The sequence below is a fragment of the Octopus bimaculoides genome, unplaced genomic scaffold (genome assembly GCF_046866305.1).
Source record: "Octopus bimaculoides isolate indiv1 unplaced genomic scaffold, ASM4686630v1 contig67, whole genome shotgun sequence".
In the NCBI taxonomy this organism is placed as follows: domain Eukaryota; kingdom Metazoa; phylum Mollusca; class Cephalopoda; order Octopoda; family Octopodidae; genus Octopus; species Octopus bimaculoides.
Window position 1 is genome coordinate 205,001 of NW_028315317.1, and position 23,569 is coordinate 228,569.

At 40.3% G+C, this 23,569-nt stretch overlaps 1 protein-coding gene and 2 long non-coding RNA genes across 15 annotated transcripts; 1 reads left to right on the top strand and 2 right to left on the bottom strand.

Annotated features, from left to right (window-relative positions):
- The first annotated feature begins 5,054 nt into the window (after positions 1–5,054).
- LOC149129309 (uncharacterized) lies at positions 5,055–13,650 on the top strand. Of its 13 annotated transcripts, none has more exons than XR_016240036.1 (4): positions 6,702–7,102; positions 9,584–9,663; positions 10,362–10,417; positions 11,241–13,650. XR_016240036.1 is itself a non-coding variant. In XM_089346592.1 (4 exons), exons 2-4 carry the CDS (start codon positions 9,499–9,501, stop codon positions 13,424–13,426), a joined length of 381 nt encoding a protein of 126 aa, XP_089202718.1. In that variant the 5' UTR covers positions 6,702–7,102; positions 9,495–9,498; the 3' UTR covers positions 13,427–13,650. The 13 variants fall into 13 exon arrangements, 7 of the variants coding, with proteins under 7 accessions (XP_089202718.1, XP_089202721.1, XP_089202717.1 ...); XM_089346592.1 differs by lacking the exon at positions 10,362–10,417 and having other exon boundaries at positions 9,495–9,663; positions 11,241–11,334; positions 13,305–13,650; XM_089346595.1 differs by having other exon boundaries at positions 6,703–7,114; positions 9,495–9,663; positions 13,305–13,650.
- On the bottom strand, positions 7,611–8,154 carry LOC149129310 (uncharacterized). Its single transcript, XR_016240042.1, has 2 exons — positions 8,034–8,154; positions 7,611–7,942 (listed from the first exon to the last, which is right to left on the bottom strand). It is a non-coding gene; the product is annotated as an uncharacterized LOC149129310 (long non-coding RNA).
- LOC149129311 (uncharacterized) lies at positions 10,280–23,175 on the bottom strand. Its single transcript, XR_016240041.1, has 2 exons — positions 22,176–23,175; positions 10,280–14,313 (listed from the first exon to the last, which is right to left on the bottom strand). It is a non-coding gene; the product is annotated as an uncharacterized LOC149129311 (long non-coding RNA).
- Positions 23,176–23,569: the final 394 nt, after the last annotated feature.

Below are 23,569 nucleotides of genomic sequence, written 5' to 3' on the forward strand. Positions count from 1 at the left end.
AAGGGTCACCGTGGATCTTTAACTCAGAATGTCAAAATGGATGAAATGCTGCCAAGCACTTTTGCCCAGCATACTGACAATTCTGCAAACACACACACACACACACACACATAAATATGATTCTACATACCAGTAACAGTGCTGTTGATTTAGATGCCTTCTGTTGGTGTTGTTCTCGTAGTTGCTGTTGCCCAGTGACCAGTGCAGGGTCAAAAGATACTTCAGCATTGGAAGCCACAAGATCGGATCCCTGCCATAAGGGCTCCTCTGAGGCAACAGCCAGCTGCATGTTGCAGGGAGCAGCTGGCTTCGTCATTTCAGGCGGAGGCTGTTGGGTTGTGTCTGGACCCTCGGATGGTTCTGCTTCCATGGTGACAGAGTCCTTCTGGGCCTGCAATACTGGAATGACAAGATGTTGGATGTGGTGAAGGGAACAGATTCAGTTGGTGAGCATCTGTCAAGATATACATAGACAGATATACATATATATATACATAAAAACATACATACATACATATATATATATATATGTACATATATATATATATATATATATATATATATATATATATATATATATATATAATGCAAGAGAGTTAGGGGTTGAGGATTCAACCCACTAAGCGATAGTATCTATCATACAACATGGTATGTCATAAGCATTTGTATGTTGTCGTTTTTGTCATTTTAGTTACAAAATAAGTTAACTCAACGGAATACACTGTCTGCAAGTTGATGGGTACCACATATTCTCCTCCATTTTCTAATTGCTATATATATATATATATCTCAAGAGACTAGGAAGAAGTGTGACAGTGAGCCAAGACAACTAGCACCATGTGTTGTCACATGATGTAAGGAAACCCAAAGCCACAGACATTACCTTCCTTGCTCAGCGCTTCCTGCTTCGGGTTGCCATCTTCGTCAAAGCTGTTTATGGGGTTTGGGAGTTTGACAGGCTGTAAAGGACCTCCATTGATCACCTGTAAAGAGAGAGACACAAAGATAGGTCATACAAGGTCATGCTTCAAAATATCCACGTTATAAATGTATGTAGATTTATATACACACACACATGCATATGCAAGGAGATCCTGAAAAGTTCCTGGCTTTGAGTAAACGAAAACACAGAAAGATGATTCGATTCAACATATTTCCCTCTCAGATTCACACACTTATTGCAGGGGTCCTTCAGTTTTTGTAAGCCCTGTAAAAGGACTTAGAAAGGTGACCCTCAAACAAGGCATCTCATAATTCTCTTAAAGCCAGGAACGTTTCATTACCCACATTGTATGTATGTATGTATATATATATACACCTTCCCCTTCTTTCATACCCACCTTTCTGTTCTGAACTCAAGCCTTGCCCTGAACCAAAGCCACACCCTAAACCCAAGCCCTACCCTAAATCCAAACTCCATCCTGAACCCAAGCCCCACCTTAAACCTGCCCTGAAGCAAAGCCCATTCATACTCACCTCACCAATTGGTCGGGTACATTTGGATTCTATGAAGTTCACTGCTCGGACCAGACACGGAGCAACCTCAGGCTCAATAAATGACGAGCGGTCAAGGAGGACGTCCAAACCTTCGACTGTGAAACCGTAATGCCTGCAGAAGCTTCCAGCCTCACTGGTGAACTCAAAACATAGGGTACGTACCAGTTCACTGAGGGGGTACTGTAAGAGAGAAAGAGAGAGAACATGGTAGTGGGGGTGGTGGTGGAGGTGTATTGCTATGGTCATAAGGGTGCACTCAAGGTAAGGGGCCAAGTTGTAGTGGTGATGGTGGTGGTAGTGCAGGAGGTGGTGTGGTGGTGGTGGTGGTAGTAGAAGCGGTGGTGCTGAATGGTCAGCCAACCACAAGAAGGAAATAAACAAACAAATAAAGGCAACAATTGTTGTTCACTCACGGCAACGGGTTTCATTCCAAAGGTGAGAGCCTTGCGGAGGATCCTCAACGCTTTACTGTGAACCTGCATGAAATAGCGATGGATGATGCAGGGCCAGTTTGAAAAACTTGATGTAATAATTGTTACTGTTGAGGGCCGAGTATACCTGAAGAGCAAAGTGGATTTCTGGGGAAGTCCTTACTTCCGGTCAAAGAGTTTGGACTTCTCTGGAAAAGGCAGAAAGAAACAGAAATGAGTTAAACGTATAAAAATGCATAAATGTGTGTGTGTGTGTGTCTCTACTCTATTACTTGTTACAGTGATTTGATTGCAGCCATGCTGGATAATGTAGTCCTAGATACACTATGCCTGAATCGAAGACGGGATGGTCACAGCTGGAACGTCTTTGATCATAGGTCTGCCTGGATCAGGACCAACTTGGGGCTAAACAACAATTATAACCCCTAATAATAATAATAATAATGTCCATCCTTTGTTGTCAATGATGACCAAGGACGTGACATGGGAGAAGATGGGTCAAAGCATGGCTTGCAGTGGACGACCAGGCTGTGTGCCCGGAACGTACAACCACAGGTCAAGCACTTGGGGTCTGCAAAGAATGAAGACAAGCAGTTGGCTCTCGACTTGCACAGCTCACATTTTCTCTGTGCTTTTTCGATCCGATTCTGTTTGTAAGAGGTGGCACCTCTGTCAGTGCAGCTAAGCCAGGCAGGGAAATCCTGTGCCTGCGTTTGCCACATGTCAGGATTGATCTGGAAGCATTTCAGTGTATCTTTGTAAACTGGTGGGATGTGTGACTGCCATTGTACTGTAGTTGCTCTTTTACGCAAGTAGCCACGACAGTTACCAGTCATGCAATACCATTGTATCTCTTCGTACCAGAAGAGCAATACACTAACTTCTGTCGTACTATCGCTGATAGCTCCACAAGACATTGACTAGAACTGCTGACTCTCGATCCCTTCTCGACGACCGGCCACTGGTCAATTTATAATGGCTAGCTTCAACCACTTTCTATCAGGAGGCATCTACAGTTTCATTATACAACACTTGGAAACACTTTTTCTGCCCACTATATAACAACAACAACCACAAGAACATGATTCAACAAAAAAAGATAAAATTATTCAGTGATAACAATGGACATGTTTCATCCTTATCATACCTCATCATTATTGTATCAATGGTTCATTCTGCTTTAACTTGTTTAAACCCAACTTACCTGAGGATATCACCCTGTAGGAACGGAACTCTGCCTCTGTGTCGAAGCGTATCTTTTTCTTCTTGTCGAGGTCAGTATAGAGGTATTTAAGGCTCTGCAGGCATTTGGTGAGGTTTCCATTGTTAATCTTCGGAGAAAACACAGAGATGTCCTCCTCGCACAGTCGCTCCAATGCAAACACATGGAAACGGATGCACTTCTCGATGAGGGCCACAGCATCTCCGTTGCACATCATCTGTTGTGTTATGTCCTGATAAAAGAGATAACAAGAGATGAAACAAGATGAACAACAGTGACGGAGTTGAAATTGAACGAATTACCTTTTTATTTTGTTACTTGTTTCAATCATTGGACTGTGGCCATGCTGGGGCACTGAACTGGAAGGTTTTAGTCCAAAAAATAAAATTGTCCCACTGCATGGCACCTTAGGCAAGCGCCTACTATAGCCACAGGTTGACCAAAGCCTTCTGAGTGGATTTGGTAGACAGAAACTGAAAGAATCCTGTCATATCTGTGTGTGTGTGTGTATGTATATATATATATATATATATATATATATATATATAGGTGGGAGAATATACAAATAATAACAACAGACGAGGACAGGTGGTGTAAATAACAAAAGGATATATTAGTATGACGCTCGGGAATACGGAAAGTCTTTGACGTTTCGAGCTACGCTCTTCAACAGAAAGAATACGGAGACAAGGAGAAAAACACGGAGAAAAAAAATTGAATAGTGTTCAGTCAACGGTCAATCATAATAATATATATATAGGTGCAGATATGGCTGTGTGGTAAGAAGCTTGCTAGCCAACCATATGGTCCTGTGTAGCACCTAAGGTGGTTGGTATTAGGAAGAGCATCCAGTTGTAAAACCATGCCAAAAGCAGACATCAAAACATAATTCAGCCTTCTGCCTAGCCAACCCCTGTGAAACCATCCAACCCGTACCAGCATGGAAGGCGGATGTTAAACAATGATGATGTTGACAAAATATGTATATATATATATAAAAAATAATGAATATTGACTGACTTTTCTGATTCCTCTGCTGCGGTCCCATAGGGAAATTAAACCATTCTGCCCACAGTCCATCTTGGCCCATGTTGGCAATCTCAGAGAGCAGATAATTCATCGTGCGCACAAGTACGGGGCCTGGTCTGAGCTCATGGCTGAGAGGTTCTTCCTGTGAACAACAAAATAATAACAACAATAATAATAATAATTCTTTCTACTATAGGCACAAGGCCTGATGTTTTGGGAGAGGGGACTAATTGATTATATCGACCCCTGCACTGTATTTTTAATTGTTAATACATTAATTTCTAGGTGTGAAAATACCTATTTTACGACAGAAATAATTGTAATCTAAAAAAAAAGTGAAATCCCTATTGGCCACAGAAATCTGCAATCTGCTGAGAAGTCTGTGATATAAATTTACATAGAATAGCCAGAAAAATCCACGACGTACTGAGGGCATGATAGGTGAACCATGACACGGTGTGGGATTATTGTACACAAAGAGATACACACAGACACATGCACACACAAATAGACACAAATACATATGCATGTACACACAGACAGAAGTAGATATGTACACTCACATACAAACACACAGTGGTGCATATTGTATATGTCTTGAAATGTTTGCCTTGCCTTAATGTTTAGTGTCCGGTTTAAAAGTTATGTATCCGATGCATTGGAAATCTGCAATGAGTCCATAAATACCGTCCCGGCTATAACCCCTGGAGCCCTAGTAATCCGTTACAGTACTTATCTAGTGCACCTAATCATTTAAATCACCTGTAAACTAAACCCCCATACTTTTTGTGAATCATCATCATCGTCGTTTAACGTCCGCTTTCCATGCTAGCATGGGTTGGACGATTTGACTGAGGACTGGTGAAACCAGAATAGAGGCAGCTGACGAAGGAATAATTCCAAGTGGCTTTCTGTTTTCTTATGTGTTCGTTCCGTTGTCTGTAGTTCATTGTTCTAACGTCCTGTACCCTGATATGCATCTCTATACACATGTAAATGTGAGTATGTACATATATGTGTGTATACATGCATATATATCCTTTGTATTATTATATATATATATGTAAAATACAAAAAAGGGACAAGAACGCAAAACATCCAGAGAGATGATACAAAGAAATCAAGGATGGGTCATTCGGAGTTTTCTTTCCTCAGTCGAGTTCCAGATTCTCTTTGCATCTGTGTTTGTCCTCCGCCACCACTTCACAGCCGGTGTTGGTGTGTTTATGGCCCCATCACTTAGTGGTTTGGCAGAAGAAAACTGATAGAATAAGAACTGAACTTTAAAAATAAAACACTGCCAGGTTTGACTTGAATGGTTCAACCTTTGAATGTGGTGCTCCAGCATGGCTGCAGCCAAGCATTTTGTCCAGGGTGCTAGAAATGTTGCCAGGTCACTGAACTGAGGCCAAATGGTGAAGATTACTGTAATTATAATTAACGGAAACATTTTAATTAATTTAAAGTACACAGTGATGAAACAGAAAGATTCATTTCATTAATTAATTGTATTCTTTAATTAATTATTGTTATTTCACCCCAGGTCAGTCCTGATCCAGGCAGACCTACGATTAAACATGTTCCAGTCGTGACCACCCCACCTTATATTCAGGCATAGTGTATCTAGAACTACATTATCTAATGTACAGCATAGCAGTTAGTATTAGTGGCTGTAGTCGTTCTTTAGCCCCAGGTCACTCCTGATCCAGTCAGACGTTCCAGTTGTGACCATCCCATCTTTTACTCACACACAACCTATAATAATAATATTGTTACTCATTAAATTATTTAATGTTTGTTTAAATCCTAATTAAGGAAATTACTGAACATATATTTTAATTAAATCAATTAAGAGTAATTAGCCGAAAGTAAGACTGCAATTCCACGAACAGGCATCTCCGGACACTTAGAAATCTGTATTTCTTTTATCTTTCACTTGTTTTAGGCACGAGCCCGTGGCCATGCTGGAGTACCACCTTGAAGAATTCTACAACCAAATGAATCAACCTCAGGAATTTTTTCTTTTAATCTTACATCATTTGACAGAAACCATTATGGGGTCAGTTGGCCCCATAATAGGTCTGTGCGGTCATCTGACAGGGACAGTTTCTTTAATTAATTTATACGAATTGTATGCATGTTTGTAATGGTTAGATGGGGGTGGGGAGCGCTAGGAATGTGGCTTGTGGGGGTAGAACGCCTAAAATGTTGGACTAGTTGGTTACATGGACTCCAGTGGTCAACTGGCACCTATTTTATCGACCCCCGAAAGAACGAGAGGCCTCTGGAAATTGAACTCGAATCATAAAGACAAACGAAAGGCTGCCAAACATTTCGCCCACACGTGCTAACGACTCAGCCAGCTCCCTTTGCTTGTTTCACTCATTTGACTGCGGCCATGCTGGAGCACCGCCTTTATAGTCGAGTAAACCGACCCCAGGACTTATTCTTTGTAAGCCTAATACTTATTCTCTTTTGCCGAAACCACTAAGTTAGGGGGACGTAAACACACCACCATCGATTGTCAAGCGATGGTGGGAGGACAAACACAGACACACAAACACACCTACATCGGCGGAATTTGAACTCAGAACGTAAAGACGGACTGAACACCGTTAAGCACTTTGTCCGGCGTGCTAACGAATCTTTACGATTCTGCCTTTAAAAATAATAATAAAGTCCGTAATCCTTTCAATTATACGCACGGGCGGGGGTAGTTAATTACATTGACCCCTCAATGTTCGTCTTTTAATTAATAATCGGTCCCAGAAGGATCTTAGAAGCTAAAACACATTCGTCCAGCGAAATAAAGATTCTGATCGCAGAGAAACAAAGGGAAGTAACTCGGAGAAGCCAGAGTAAAATAGAGACGTTACAGATAGATGGCGCTGGTGTTTGTTGTTGGTTTGTCATAGCAATGGCGGTGAAGATGGCGGTAGGAACTCGTTAAAATTACTCTTTTCCTTGTTTCAGTCCTTTTGACTGCGTCCAAGCTGGAGCACCGCCTTTATAGTCGGTCAAATCGACCGCAGGACTTACTCTTTGTAAGCCTGGTACTTATTCTATCGGTCTCTTTTGCCGAAACCGCTAATTTACGTTGACGTAAACACACCAGCATCGGTTGTCAAGCGATGTTGGGAGGTGGGGACAAACAGACACACAAACATATATACAACGGGCTTCTTTCAGTTTCCGCCTACCAAATCCACTCCTTACGGTCTTTATTTCTTTCTCTGTCTTATTTCTTTGACCGGTTTCAGTCAGTATTTGTATCCGCCATCACTTGTTTACAACCCCAGGACCAGACATTTTATTTTCTTTTCGATAATTTATTAAGTTTGATTCGTTCGACGAAAACCGTTCACAGGGAACACGTCTGTGGAATACACAGCCACTTAAACATTAATTTCACCGTGCCCCAGTCCACTTACCTGGCAAAAATCACTTACACCTGTAATTCAAAGGGACCGGCCTTGTCACATTGTATTTCTTTGTAAATTACGTGAAGAAGACGTGTCTGCGGAGTACTGAGCCACTTGCATGCTAATTTTCTGTTGATTGAATTGTAATCGATATGTCACTTTCGCTTCATACTGTTTTATTGACCTTGAAAAATAAAGCTGACAAATATATACACATACATTACTAGATTCATAATATATACACACAAGCACATACATTACTAGATTCATAATATATACATACATAACTCGATTCATAATATATGCACACACGTTACTCGATTCATAATATGTACACACACCTTACTAGATTGATAATATATACACATACATACATTACTCGATTCATAATATGTACACACACATTACTCGATTCATAATATATACACACACATTACTCGATTCATAATATATACACACACATTACTAGATTCATAATATATACACATACATACATTACTCGATTCATAATATATATACACACACACACACATTACTAGATTCATAATATATATACACACACACACACACATTACTCGATTCATAATATATACATACAAGCACATACATTACTCGATTCATAATATATACACATACATACATTACTCCATTCATAATACACACACACCTTACTAGATTCATAATATATACACACACACACATTACTAGATTCATAATATATACACATACATCCATTACTCCATTCATAACATATACACACACATTACTCGATTCATAATATATACACACACATTACTCGATTCATAATATATACACACACACACTACTAGATTCATAATATATACACATACATACATTACTCGATTCATAATATATACACACACATTACTAGATTCATAATATATACATTACTCGATTCATAATATATACACACACACATTACTACATTCATAATATATACACACAAGTACATACATTGCTCGATTCATAATATATACACACACACATTACTCGATTCATAATATATACACACACACACTACTAGATTCATAATATATACACATACATACATTACTCCATTCATAATATATACACACACATTACTAGATTCATAATATATACATTACTCGATTCATAATATATACACACACACATTACTACATTCATAATATGTACACACAAGTACATATATTACTCGATTCATAATATATACACATACATACATTACTCGATTCATAATATATATACATACATACATTACTCCATTCATAATACACATACACTACTAGATTCATAATATATACACACAAGCATATACATTACTCGATTCATAATATTTACACACACACACACACATTACTAGATTCATAATATATACACACAAGCACATACATTACTCAATTCATAATATATACACATACATTACTAGGTTCATAATATACACACACATTACTAGGTTCATAATATACACACATACATACATTACTCGATTCATAATATATACACACACACACACATTACTTGATTCATAATATATACACACACATTATTCGATTCATAATATATACACATACATTACTCGATTCATAATATATACACACAAGCACATACATTACTAGATTCATAATATATACACATACATTCATAACATATACACACACATTACTCGATTCATAATATATACACATACATACATTACTCGATTCATAATATATACACATACATACATTACTTGATTCATAATATATACACACACATTACTCGATTCATAATATATACACATACATAGATCACTAGGTTCATAATATACACACATTACTACTTGATTCATAATATATACACATACATTACTAGACATTGTAGACACTAAATTATCATACTTAAATGTTGTAGAAACATGAAAAATAAAGCTGACAAAGCCAGGATTCGAAATCACAACGTAGATATAGTTTTATTTTATTTATCTCTTGACCACCAAACAGAATGGAAAATGCAGAGAGTTACCTCCCTTGAAACCAACGCGACAAGATCCAATTGTTCCGAAGCGAACCATTTCCAAAATGTAATATTTATTTAATTATCGTAATTAAAAATATTATTTAATTACCTGGAAATAAAAGTAAAAATAATAAAAAATGTGTAGGAAACCCGGTGTCTTTCCGATAACCAGAAAATCGAAAAATACGGGAAGAGTAAGTTTAAAAAACAAAAAAAAAAAACGCCATTTTATAGGCCCCCCCTTAAAAATTTTTCCGGGTTTTGACACTTTAGCGACATCAAATCTCGAAAATTTTCTGGAGAAAATCTGGGGAATCGACGTCGCTAAAGTGTCAAAATTTTCTAAGTTTTGACACTTTAGCGACATCGATTCCCCAGATTTTCTCCAGAAAATTTTCGAGATTTGATGTCGCTAAAGTGTCAAAACCCGGAAAAATTTTTAAAGGGGGGGGGGCCTTATAATGGCGTCGTTTTTTTTTTTTTTTTTTTTTTTTTTTTTTAAGCTACTCCTCACCTATTGGTTATACTATAAACATTATCGATTTGACATTATTACCTTCCGCGCGTCCCACCGTGGGATTTTCTGGATTAAGACGTGTTTTCTTCTTCCTGTTGCAGTCGATTCTTCTTCTTTGCATAATTTTTGTGGTTTTTATTTTATTTATTCAACAAAAAACATCTTTAAATGATTTTTTTTATTCGAGAAAAACATATTTTCGATGATAAAAAAGACTATGTAGACATTCTTTTATTTGTTTTCAGTCAATTGACTGCAGCCATGCTCAGTCAAACCAATTCGACCCCAGGACATACACTTTGTAAGTCTAGTACCGTCTCTTTTTGCTAAACATACCAACATTGGTTGCCAAGCGATGGTGGAGAGACAAACATACACATAGATACGACAGGCTTCCTCCAGGCCTTGATTGGCCTGAGGCTATAAGTAGAAGACACTTTCCCATCGCTTGACAACCAATGTTGGTGTGTTTACGTCCCCCATAACTTAGCAGTTTAACAAGAGACCAATTGAATCAGAAGTCCCAGGGTTGATTTGCTCCAACATGGCCACAGTCAAAATAATTCACTACAGCTAGAATCCTTTTGTCCAAAGACGAAAGGGATCAGGACCACACAGCAGGTGGACCCACCAGTCAAATAAAAAAGACAAACACTAAGTGGGAGGGTCAATACTTTTTTTTTTTTTTTCCTCTCAAAATAGAGTTGAAATTGAAATGATGAAGGTAGAAGGGGGGAGTGATTGGCATGGAGTGGATGGGAGGAAGAAGAAAAAGGACCCTTGACCACTAGTTGCTTCTGCTGTCACCTTCCATCAACCACTTACTAAGAAGGTGCACTTAGACATCCACTAACCCAAACTGCTGTTACTACCACCACAACCAGTTACTATGGTAATGATCCAAGTTGTTAATGGTTACAACAGCTTCTGCTGTGCTTCACACTACTCCCACCACAACTACTAACCTCTCCCTCGCTAGATATAGTGACCAATCAACCCTTCCGTTCTAATTGCTTTGAATAAAGAAACAATACATTAAAATGCTAGATATTCCCCTCTAAGACGAGATGGCCATGGTTGGAACACTGCCCCAGAGTTAAAACTACCACTGACTTTTATTACAGAGAAACAAGAGATTTCAATTAAAAGTTACATCCATAACGAGAAAAGAAGTAATTAAGTATGAAGGTTCATTTGAAGAGAACGAACCCAACAAAGGTAAATTAAATGAGAAAAAAGGTTTAGAAATTAAAATAAATTGCAATAGTGGGGGGACAACCTTGGATAGGTTTCAGTGTTATTGACCTCCTCAAGCAACCAGACAATAACTAAGATCACACAAGATTTATATATATACACACAAAACGGGGTCTCTTCCTGCCAAGGGTTCCAGATGAGACTACTTCACGGCAGGTGAGAGCAGCAGTGATCAGACTCTCTCATTGACCAAATGCCACCTATCAGAGGAGGTTCCAAATAATAGTGTAGCACAGGCAACGGTGGTGCCCCAGCATGACCACAGCTTTAAATATGTTTAAAGACTAGAGATATACATGTGCAATCCAGTATCTGTGCACAGAATTTATATATCTCGCACCATGCACACACAATGTAATTCCGTGTGCACTCAAATCTCTCTATCTGTATGCAGCAGCATGTATGTACATGTGTGTGTATACAGATGCATCTTACCATCTGGCAAAAACAAGCTGTAATTCACGGAGGTCAAATAAGAGCAAAACATATCTAGAGTTGTCTACCCCGTTCGATACTTCAATAGCAAAAAAAATTATTATTTTTTGTGGTGGTGGTCATATTTCTGGGTACAGGGTGGGCCAAAAGTCACACACGAAAATATAACATCTTATACTACTATTAATCATCATTATTATTTTGTGTAACATTGAAACACTGTTGGTCGATTATTGTTTTATTTGTTTCAGTCACATGACTGCAGCCATGCTGGAGCACTGCCTCTCAGTCGAACAAATTGACTCTAGGAATTATTTTTTCTAAGCCTAGTACTTATTCTATCTCTTTTGCCAAACTGCTAAGTTACGGGGGACGTAAACACACCATCGGCTATCAAACAATGGTGGCAGGGACAGACAGATACACTCACATGTACATACACACATATATATATATATATATATATATATATACACACGACGGGCTTCTTTCAGTTTCTGTCAACCAAATCCACTCGCAAGGCTTTGGTTGGCCCGAGGCTTAGTGGACACTTATTTAAAGTGCCACACAGTGGGACTGAACCAGGAACCATGTGGTTGGAAAGCAAGCTTCTTTACCACACAGCCTGTGCCTGATTAGTGCAAAGAGTCCATGCAACATGCAGTGTGCAGGACAAATACCAATGGTTGCCCCCTCCCCTACCTGTGCAAAGATCTCTGCAGGAAATTCTGTTCCTTGTACAACAAACAATAAAAAAATCTGCAAATGGTGAATGTTTCGAACCCTTGTAATCAGGATGTTGACATTTCCTAATTAGTTTTGTGTTGTAATTAACCATAAAGTGCTGTTTTTGAAATATGGAGGAGAGGGGGGTCTCAGTGTGTGACTTTGGGCCCATCCTGTATTTTGACAGATTCAAAGCTAGCAAGGGAAACAGACTTACCTACCCATAAAGCACCTTTTGTCTGACGCTCTGCCGATTCAGAGACATGACAGTAGTAGTAGTAGTAGCAGTACTTGTGGGTGGTGGTGGTCGTAGTTGTAGCAACAGAATTTAGAAAGATATTAGAAATAAGGAGGGAGGGAGGGATGAGGTGACAATCATGAGTTTCCTGCCCTGAAATTATCAGATTTAAAAATGCGACTGAAATATTGTTAATAGTAAAGCTGTGGTGGTGAAAAAACAAACGAAAAAAAAAAAACAGTAACCATGACGACATTACAGACTCCCCCAACACATACATACTGAAGAGGCAGAGAGAGAGAGAGAGAGAGAAACGGGGGCAGTTATGATGGCTAAGGAACTAAATGAAGGGACAACAGACCTACCAGACTATCTAATGGGAAAACATTGAGCACACACAAACTCCCTCACTTTGGTGGGGAGAATAAGGAGAGTTTAGCTTAACCTGGGGCCCAATGAGTTTGATAAGAGTAACAAGAAATCATTATTATTATTATTATTACTATTATTATTTTATTTCACTCCATTTTAGAAAAACTGAAACACGTCTTTGACAATTCCGGAGCACATTGGACTTGTTTTTCAGTCTGGTTGCGATGGTGCAACAAAACAGAACAGAACAGTTGTGGACATCTCCAACCAAAAGCATCGTGAGAAAAAGCAACATCACATACAACGGCCAGTCAATTTGTCCAAGAAGTTCATGCAATACGGTGTGCCCAACACATAGCAAAGTGGACCCCTCACCACCGAGATGTCTCTGTCAGAAAGAGGCTTTAAAAAGAAAAAAAGTCCAAAGAAATTCGTGCACACATTGTCACAGGGAGTTGATATTCCTCACACAACAATGCAACGAAGAATAAAAGCTACAGACATTTGCTAATTTGTTTTGCTTTCTAATTAAATATAAATGGGTTGTTTTTGAAATGTGCAATAGAGATATTAGAGTCTTAATCTTGGCACATGACCTTTGGCCCCCCCCCTCAACTTGTATATATTTTTACAGAAAGACGCATGCACACACACATTTTTAAAGATGTCCCGCTCCCCAGCCCCATTATTCCAATACAACTTTGCTAAAACCTTACTGTATGGTGCGGTCAGCTACCATTTATGAAGGAAAAATATTATTACACCAAGCTGATAGTGAGAGAAAAGGACAACACCAGCACTGCCGCCACCACAGCAGAAAAGAAATTTGGCAGATGACGTCTATGTGCACGAGCGTGTCTATAAATGGTTAAGGAGAAGCAGCAAGGGGTCAGAGGTTGTGGTATGATGGGGAGGAAGAGGAGGAATAAGGAAGAAATGAAAACAGGAGGCAAGAATGTTGGAAGGGAGATTAATAAGAATAATAATTATTGTAATTTCAATAACATCATCAGTACAAATATAAGCAGGCAGCTAACTCCCCTTCTCCTCTTCTTCTTCTCTCAGTCTGTGTATATATGCATGCGTATATGGACATGTTGTACACACACACGCACATACACATTTATGTAATGTATAATGTTATATATACCAACATCTATGTGGAAAAGCTGCAAAGACAAAGAAAAAAAAAAAAAAAAGAAAAAAAGATTAGACAATAAAACCACAAATCCCGAAAAAGACAAAATAACAATACAAAATAGATAAATTCTATCCTCATTTACCATCCATTTTGTCTGCTGGCATCGGCTGGACATCTTGGGAGCAACTGGGCAAGGCCAGGAGCCACACCATATAAATAAATATATATATATATATATATATATATATATATATATATATATATATATATATATATAAATAAATAAATAAAAAATATATATATATAAATTAATAAATACATAAATAAATAAATGAATAAATATATAAGTAAATAAATAAATAGTGTTCAGGATGCTTTTTACATTACCACCATGGAACCGGGCAAGGCCAGGAGCCACATTATTCTGGATACAAGGAAATGATCCAGAATTACAAACTGATCATCCACTAATATGTGCAACTCTATATTAAAACTTTCTTGTGTACCCAACCCAGTATTAGCCAATATACATCATTCCCAGTGGTGCATTTATTTCGAGATGCTCTGTGTTGAATAACTCAGTTATCATTCAGCCAGTTTTAGGAACAGAACGTGACTAAGGTATGGTGGGAGATTTTAATTGAGAACTTCTAAAAACAACACAACATTTGTAGTTGGAGCCAGAGCCAGTTTCAGCCGGGTTGGTAACGAAAATTCAATCTTATAATAATTCTGCTTCTTCCTCCGTTACTCAGCCCATTCGTGAGGCTGTCATGTGATTGGCTGAAGTCAGGGAGGCTGCTAGTGAAACGTGGAATTCTTTTTAACTCAGTCTTATTCCTTAGTTATTTCATCTGACTGTAATGCCTTCTTCATGTGATTGGTTGAAGGGAAAAGTGAAGAAAAAGAGGGGAAGCATGAGAGAGAAGTCTATAAAATTGTGAATAAAGCATCATCATTTAATTCTGCTTCCCATGGACGGTTTGACTGAGGACTGGCAAGCTAAGAGGCTGCACCATGCTCAAATTGATTTGGCAAGGTTTCTACAGCTGGATGCCCTTCCAAATGCCAACCGCTTTACAGCAGGTGTGTGAAATGGGCTAAAAAGCTTGGTTCATCTGTCACATGGGTCCTCTCGCAACATTTATACTGTCCACTTAGGATACACCGACCTAACCTCTGGCCAGAACCTAACGCCAATTTCCCTGAACTCTTGCGGGGTCACCATGTCTGTCCCAAGCGAAAGCCCGAAAGCAAAAGTCATACGCACTAGTTGTCCTTCTGCTCACATGTCTGTCTTACTTGCAAGACCCCTTGATCGTTCATACGTCATCACTTACCTTATACTTCCAGCCTATCCCACCATCTTTGTCATATATTATGTGTAGTAAGAGGCTTGCTTCCCAACCACATGGTTCTGGGTTCAGTCTCACTGCGTGCCACCTTGAGCAAGTGTCTTCTGCTATAGTCTCAAGCCGACCAAAGCCTTGTGAGTGGTTTTGGTGGATGGAAACTGAAAGAAGCCCATCGAATATATATATGTGTGTGTGTGTCTCCTCATGTCTGTGTGTCTGTCTCCCATCACTGCTTGATAACTGGTGTTGGTGTTTATGCTCCTATAACCTAGCAGTTCAGCAAAGCAGACCAAAATAAGTGCTGGATTCGATTCATTCGACTAAAACAGAATTTTTCAAGGCCATCACTTAGGGGCTGGTGTCGGTTTTTTGACATCCCTATAATGTAGTGGTTTTGTAAAAGGAGATTTATAAAAAAAAGAAAGAAACACCTCCTGTGTTCATAATGTCTACATACATACACACTCACACAAACATGTATATGGGCATACACACACAAACATATATGTGCATGTACGTACTCATATGTATACACATATCCACACTCCAAACACTATTATGACAACTTACTGATTGTCCTCCAAGTAAATGCATAAACTACGGTTTAAGCAACATATTACCTGCCTCTGGACGCCCTCTTCCCATGATGGTACCCATACAGGTGATCCCCAGGAGTGCCTCCGGATTTAAACATCCCCTGGTTGCTTGGATGCTTCAGACTACCCCTGAAGGATCGAGGCAAACCTACCACTTACCTATATATATATATTCAAAAATTCTTATCGCTCCTTAAAATTATGGCTTTTAAGTGTTGATTTCTCAGCCAAAGAATTACAGCGTGATGTGCTGCTTGACTGGTCCCCCCTCTCTCTCTCTCTCTCTTTATATATATATATGATGATGATGATGATGATCTTTTCTCCCGCCATGCCTCTGTCTACCCCTCCATCCTCTCTCTCTCTTTCGTAGTTTTTCCTTAAGGTCTTCAGGTTCTGGCTATATATAAATGAGAAACCCATTCTAAATTATCTCGCTGACATACTACGACGAAATCTCCAAGATGCAGATAAGATAGAGATTTTTTATTTATTTACGGCCTCAAACATCTCATAATACCTTCGCGCTTTAGTTTGCCCTCTATTATTTATCTTGTTTCTCTCCATGAAATTCAATTGAATTCAGTTGTTGTCTTAAATTCATACTTATTCATTTTCTAAGCTTCCTAAATTCATGCTACGTTATTCACCTAGAATCCATTGCTCTTTTAAAAATTACGATTTATGCATTGTTGTCTCTCAAATATTTAAAATCTACAATTAAGAGCCCTATCTACTCGCTGGCGGTAACCCGCCATCCCACCCCCTCCACCGGAAGTTCATTCCTCTGTCATCCTGTCAACCTCGGCTGTCTCCCGGAACCCATCTAGTGGCCTTGGCCATCCTCTCCCCTACCTTTGGGTAGCGCATTAAGTTTGAGAAATGTTTGCAGGTTGTAGGTACTGTTTTGCTTATGAATTCTTCCAATTGCAAGTTTTCTTTTCAGGTACACGACACTGCTTTTCCCCTTCCCAGGCTACAGGCCCACACCCCCAACACCCATACTGTTAGGATTGGCACTCTCAACGTCGGCACGCTGAAAGGTAGATCTGGTGAAATTGTTGAGATGCTTGAACAGAGTCGCGTAGATATGTGCTGCATCCAGGAAGTAAGATGGAGAGGAGGTTCTGCAAGGTTCCTCACAGGCAAAGAACACAGGTACAAGATTTTCTGGGCAGGGAACACTGACGGGGTCGGGGGCGTAGGAATACTTCTAGCGGAGAAATGGGTGGATAAGGTAATCGAGGTCGTTAGAGTAAGTGACAGAGTACTTAAGATCAGACTAGTGCTTCATCATAGATTAGCTACTGTCATCTCAGCCTATGCACCTCAACCGGGGCTACCAGATGGTCTGAAAGACCAATTCTATGACACCCTCTTGCAAACTACCTCATCGACGAGTGACAGGGACCTTCTCTTTGTGGCTGGAGACTTCAACGGTCATGTCGGACATCGTGCTGGGGGCTTCCATGGCATACATGGAGGCTATGGCTTCGGTTCCCGCAACGAGGAGGGAACCAGACTGCTGGAGTTCTGTGATGCAACCAATCTTATGGTCTGCAATACCAACTTCAGGAAACCTGCCAGTCACCTAGTCACCTACCGCTCCGGCAGACACTCTAGCCAAATCGACTACATCCTCGCCAGAAATAGGGAAAGAGGGCGGCTTATAAATGCCAAAACCTACCCTGGCAAAGAATGTACCCCACAACATAGATTAGTAGTTAGCGACTTTGGGATCAAGGCAAAATGGGTGCCCAGAATTAGACAGGCTTGGAGAAGAAGGGTGTGGAAGCTTAAAGACCCTGCAAACGGACAGAGACTTAGAGACAAGTTACTTGAAGCATTTAACGAAATAGAAGGGGATATAGCATCATACAACGTGGAAGACAATTGGAGATTTCTGCGGGACAACCTGTTGAAAGCCACCGACCAGATTTGTGGGTGGTGTAAGGTCCCCTCCCGACCCAGAGTAACGTGGTGGTGGAACAAGGAGGTAGACAGGGCTATTAGACAAAAGAAACAGGCTTGGAAGGACTGGAAGAACGGTGGTAGCAGGGAATTGTACCAATGTGCCAGAAGGGAGGCTAGGCGACAGGTTTATTTAGCCAGAGGGGAAGCAGATAAGGAAAGATTTGCCAATGTTCTGCGCCGTGAGGACCAAAGACTCGAGGTATTTCGTGTTGCAAGACAGTGTAGGAGAGAGAATAGTGATGTTGTAGGAGAGAAATGTGTTCGCATGGATGATGGTACGCTTGCATTAAATGAGGATGCAAAGAAAGAGGTCTGGAGATGCCACTACGATAGATTGCTTAATAAAGAGAATGAATGGGAGAAAGAGAGCCTGCCGTATGTCGACCCAATAGAGGGACCAGCTATCCGAGTTGATAGTACCAGGGTAGATAAAGCAATTAAGAGTATGAAGACCGGGAAAGCCCCCGGCCCATCAGGAATCACTGCAGAGATGCTCAAAATATCTGGCAGTGTTGGCTATAGCCTAGTCACCCGTATTACGAACCAGGTGATACACGAAGGAGTCATACCCAATGACTGGTGTAGCAGCACCATAGTCAACTGCTACAAAGGTAAAGGGGACGCTTTAGATACAAATAATTACAGAGGCATCAAGCTGTTAGATCAGGTTATGAAAGTTACAGAGAGGGTCATAGCCCAACTAATTAGGGAGCGAATCAATTTAGATGAGATGCAGTTTGGGTTCGTGCCAGGTAAAAGCACTACTGATGCCTTATTTCTAGTGAGACAGTTGCAGGAGAAATACCTAGCTAAGGATAAACCTCTGTACCTGGCTTTCGTTGACATGGAGAAAGCCTTTGACAGGGTCGCCCGATCCCTTATCTGGTGGTCAATGAGGAAACTTGGGATAGAAGAATGGTTAGTGAGAGCTGTGCGAGCCATGTACAGAGATGCTGCCAGTAAGGTGAGGGTTGGAAATGAGTACAGCAATGAATTCCGGGTAGAGGTAGGGGTCCACCAAGGTTCCGTCCTCAGCCCCCTATTATTTACCATAGTCCTCCAGGCAATCACAGAGGAGTTCAAGACAGGTTGCCCCTGGGAGCTCCTCTATGCTGATGACCTTGCCCTAATTGCGGAGTCACTATCAGAACTAGAGGAGAAGTTTCAGGTGTGGAAGCAAGGTCTAGAATTGAAGGGCCTTAGAGTCAACCTAGCTAAAACCAAAATCCTAATAAGTAGGAAAGTAGATAAAACACAAACCCCTTCAGGTAGATGGCCCTGCTCAGTATGTAGAAAAGGAGTAGGTAGTAACTCTATAAGATGTACCCGGTGCAAGCTATGGACACATAAGAGGTGCAGCAACATCAAAGGCATGTTAACTAGCAAGTTAGTTTTTGTTTGTGGCAGATGTTCAGGTGCAATAAAGACTGCAAACAAACAGGAAACAACTTCTATCTCATTCCAGGGTGAAAAACTAGAGGTAGTCGATAGCTTCCGCTATCTGGGTGACCAAGTTAGTAGTGGGGGTGGGTGCGCTGAAAGTGTAACTGCTAGAATAAGAATAGCCTGGGCCAAGTTTAGAGAGCTCTTACCCCTGCTGGCGACAAAGGGACTCTCACTCAGAGTAAAAGGTAGACTGTATGACGCATGCGTACGAACAACCATGCTACATGGCAGTGAAACATGGGCTGTAACTGCTGAGGACATACGTAAGCTCGCAAGGAATGAAGCCAGTATGCTCCGCTGGATGTGTAATGTCAATGTGAATACCCGTCAGAGTGTAAGTATCTTGAGAGAAAAGCTGAACATTAGAAGCATCAGTTGTGGCGTGCAAGAGAGACGATTGCGCTGGTATGGACATGTGGTGAGAATGGAGGAGGATAGCTGCGTGAAAAAGTGCCACACCCTAACAGTTGAGGGAACCCGTGGAAGAGGTAGGAACAAGAAGACCTGGGCTGAGGTGGTGAGGCAAGACCTTCGAACATTGGGCCTCACCGAGGCGATGACTACGGACCGAGACCTTTGGAAATGTGCTGTGCGTGAGAAGACCCGGCAAGCCAAGTAAGATCGTTGCCAGTGCCCCTGGACTGGTTCTTGTGCGGGTGGCACATGAGATGCACCATTTTGAGCGTGGCCGTTGCCAGTACCGCCTGACTGGCTCCTGTAGGATTTTCGAGCAAGATCGTTGCCAGTGCCCCTGGACTGGCTTGAAAGAAGCCCATCGAATATATATGTGTGTGTGTGTGTCTCCTCATGTCTGTGTGTCTGTCTCCCATCACTGCTTGATAACTGGTGTTGGTGTTTATGCTCCTATAACCTAGCAGTTCAGCAAAGCAGACCAAAATAAGTGCTGGATTCGATTCATTCGACTAAAACAGAATTTTTCAAGGCCATCACTTAGGGGCCGGTGTCGGTTTTTTGACATCCCTATAATGTAGTGGTTTTGTAAAAGGAGATTTATAAAAAAAAGAAAGAAACACCTCCTGTGTTCATAATGTCTACATACATACACACTCACACAAACATGTATATGGGCATACACACACAAACATATATGTGCATGTACGTACTCATATGTATACACATATCCACACTCCAAACACTATTATGACAACTTACTGATTGTCCTCCAAGTAAATGCATAAACTACGGTTTAAGCAACATATTACCTGCCTCTGGACGCCCTCTTCCCATGACGGTACCCATACAGGTGATCCCCAGGAGTGCCTCCGGATTTAAACATCCCCTGGTTGCTTGGATGCTTCAGACTACCCCTGAAGGATCGAGGCAAACCTACCACTTACCTATATATACACATACATACATGTGTGAGCATGTATTGTACACGCCAGTAATCTAAAAATGTATTCCAACAGATAAGGTAACTCTCATGGAACTAGGCAACCGAAATATAATGCTTTCAAAAACTAAACCTTTTCCAGGTGTCTTTGGACAAACTTAATCTTCTTGAGACGAAGAGACTCTTAAGGAATGAAGAGACTCTTAAGGAACTGAGAGAGATGAACACGAATTTGAGACTTTTGATTAGCAACACTGATGAACTCACTCGCTCCACACAAGAGGAAAAGAAGAGAAAGAACAATCCCTGCAACAGCTCAATCAACATTTGTCCAAATTATGCACCACTCTTCATTCTTTACCACATAATAATTGCTTAAATGAAAATCCACCTACAGATGATACACAAGATAGAAGCCCATCCCCCTCCACTAGCAATTAAAAACCGCATTATACACATATAGAATGAAAAACTTAAAGCCAGAAAGGTTACTTTCTGGAACATCATCAAAAACAAGCACAAGGCAGAAATTTATGAACACTGGTTAAATTCTGCCTCATAAACTCCAAATTAAACGTATTCCAAACGAACAGGACCAACAAAGACAATTATGGGAGAAACTAACACTTGGAAAACATGAAGACAGAAATAGAACTGCTTAAGCTTAGAGCGCTGAGCAATGAAGAAAAATTGAAGAACATAGATGAGGAAATCTACAACGAATTAAAGAAACATTGAGATGGTCAACGCTTGGAAAGTGTCTTTAAACTGTGGCAAACAACTTGTGAAGCTGAAGAAACAAACTCGCTACAAGGCTGGCAAAGACAAAGCAATTTGTTTATTAACTACGAAACACAGTTCATCGTAGAATAGGCATCGGATAAGCCCTTGCTGAAGGAAAATAAAGCAAAAACATACACAGAAATGAACCCAGGCTTATCGAACACAAACCAGAGACGGACAAGGGGAGGCAACTCCACCTCTCTTACATCCCCAAATAACTTAGAAACAACAATCAGGAATTCAGCCGACAACAGAGAATCTGGACGGAATCTTCTTGGCATCCTACAAAGAAATCAAAGGTTCCATGGAAACGTCGAGACGAAGCAAAACTTTTGCGAACCAATCCACCCCCCATCATCTCACAATAAATGGAAGAATTTACCTTCGAGACTTGGTTACTTCGATCAGAGAGGGTGGGTCGATTCTGGATTGTCGAATGCTTTTCATAGACTTCGTTTAAATATATCTTGCTAGACATCAATCCGTCCCTTGTCACACTCAATCAGTAAAGCTAGCTGCGTGTCTTTAGCCGCAGGTATACGTACGAAATGTATGGGTTTTTTTTTCTCATGTTCCTTTCTTTCTTTTACTTGTTTCATTCATTAGACTGCACCCATGCTGGAGCAGCGCCTTAAAGTTTTTTTTATATAATATATAATAGCCTCCCTCTTTCACACGATGCTACACACAGCATATATGTTTGTATATATATATATATACACCAGCTGCCTTAACTCGTACAAGTCAGTGGATCAGTGGGTATAAGCAGGTGTGTGAAATGGGCTAAAAAGCTTGGTTCATCTGTCACATGGGTCCTCTCGCAACATTTATACTGTCCACTTAGGATACACCGACCTAACCTCTGGCCAGAACCTAACGCCAATTTCCCTGAACTCTTGCGCGGGTCACCATGTCTGTCCCAAGCGAAAGCCCGAAAGCAAAAGTCATACGCACTAGTTGTCCTTCTGCTCACATGTCTGTCTTACTTGCAAGGCCCCTTGACCGTTCATACGTCATCACTTACCTTATATTTCCAGCCTATCCCACCATCTTTGTCATATATTATGTGTAGTAAGAGGCTTGCTTCCCAACCACATGGTTCTGGGTTCAGTCTCACTGCGTGCCACCTTGAGCAAGTGTCTTCTGCTATAGTCTCAAGCCGACCAAAGCCTTGTGAGTGGTTTTGGTGGATGGAAACTGAAAGAAGCCCATCGAATATATATGTGTGTGTCTGTGTGTCTGTCTCCCATCACTGCTTGATAACTGGTGTTGGTGTTTATGCTCCTATAACCTAGCAGTTCAGCAAAGCAGACCAAAATAAGTGCTGGATTCGATTCATTCGACTAAAACAGAATTTTTCAAGGCCATCACTTAGGGGCCGGTGTCGGTTTTTTGACATCCCTATAATGTAGTGGTTTTGTAAAAGGAGATTTATAAAAAAAAGAAAGAAACACCTCCTGTGTTCATAATGTCTACATACATACACACTCACACAAACATGTATATGGGCATACACACACAAACATATATGTGCATGTACGTACTCATATGTATACACATATCCACACTCCAAACACTATTATGACAACTTACTGATTGTCCTATCTATATACATATATAAATAATGCTATATTTACCTAATATTGAGGTTTCATTCTTTTGTTGTCACTTTATTATTATCATTGTATATATATATATATATATATATATATATATATATATATGATCTTTTTTAAAACGGGGGCCACATTTTTCATTAATGTTTTACGTAGTGTT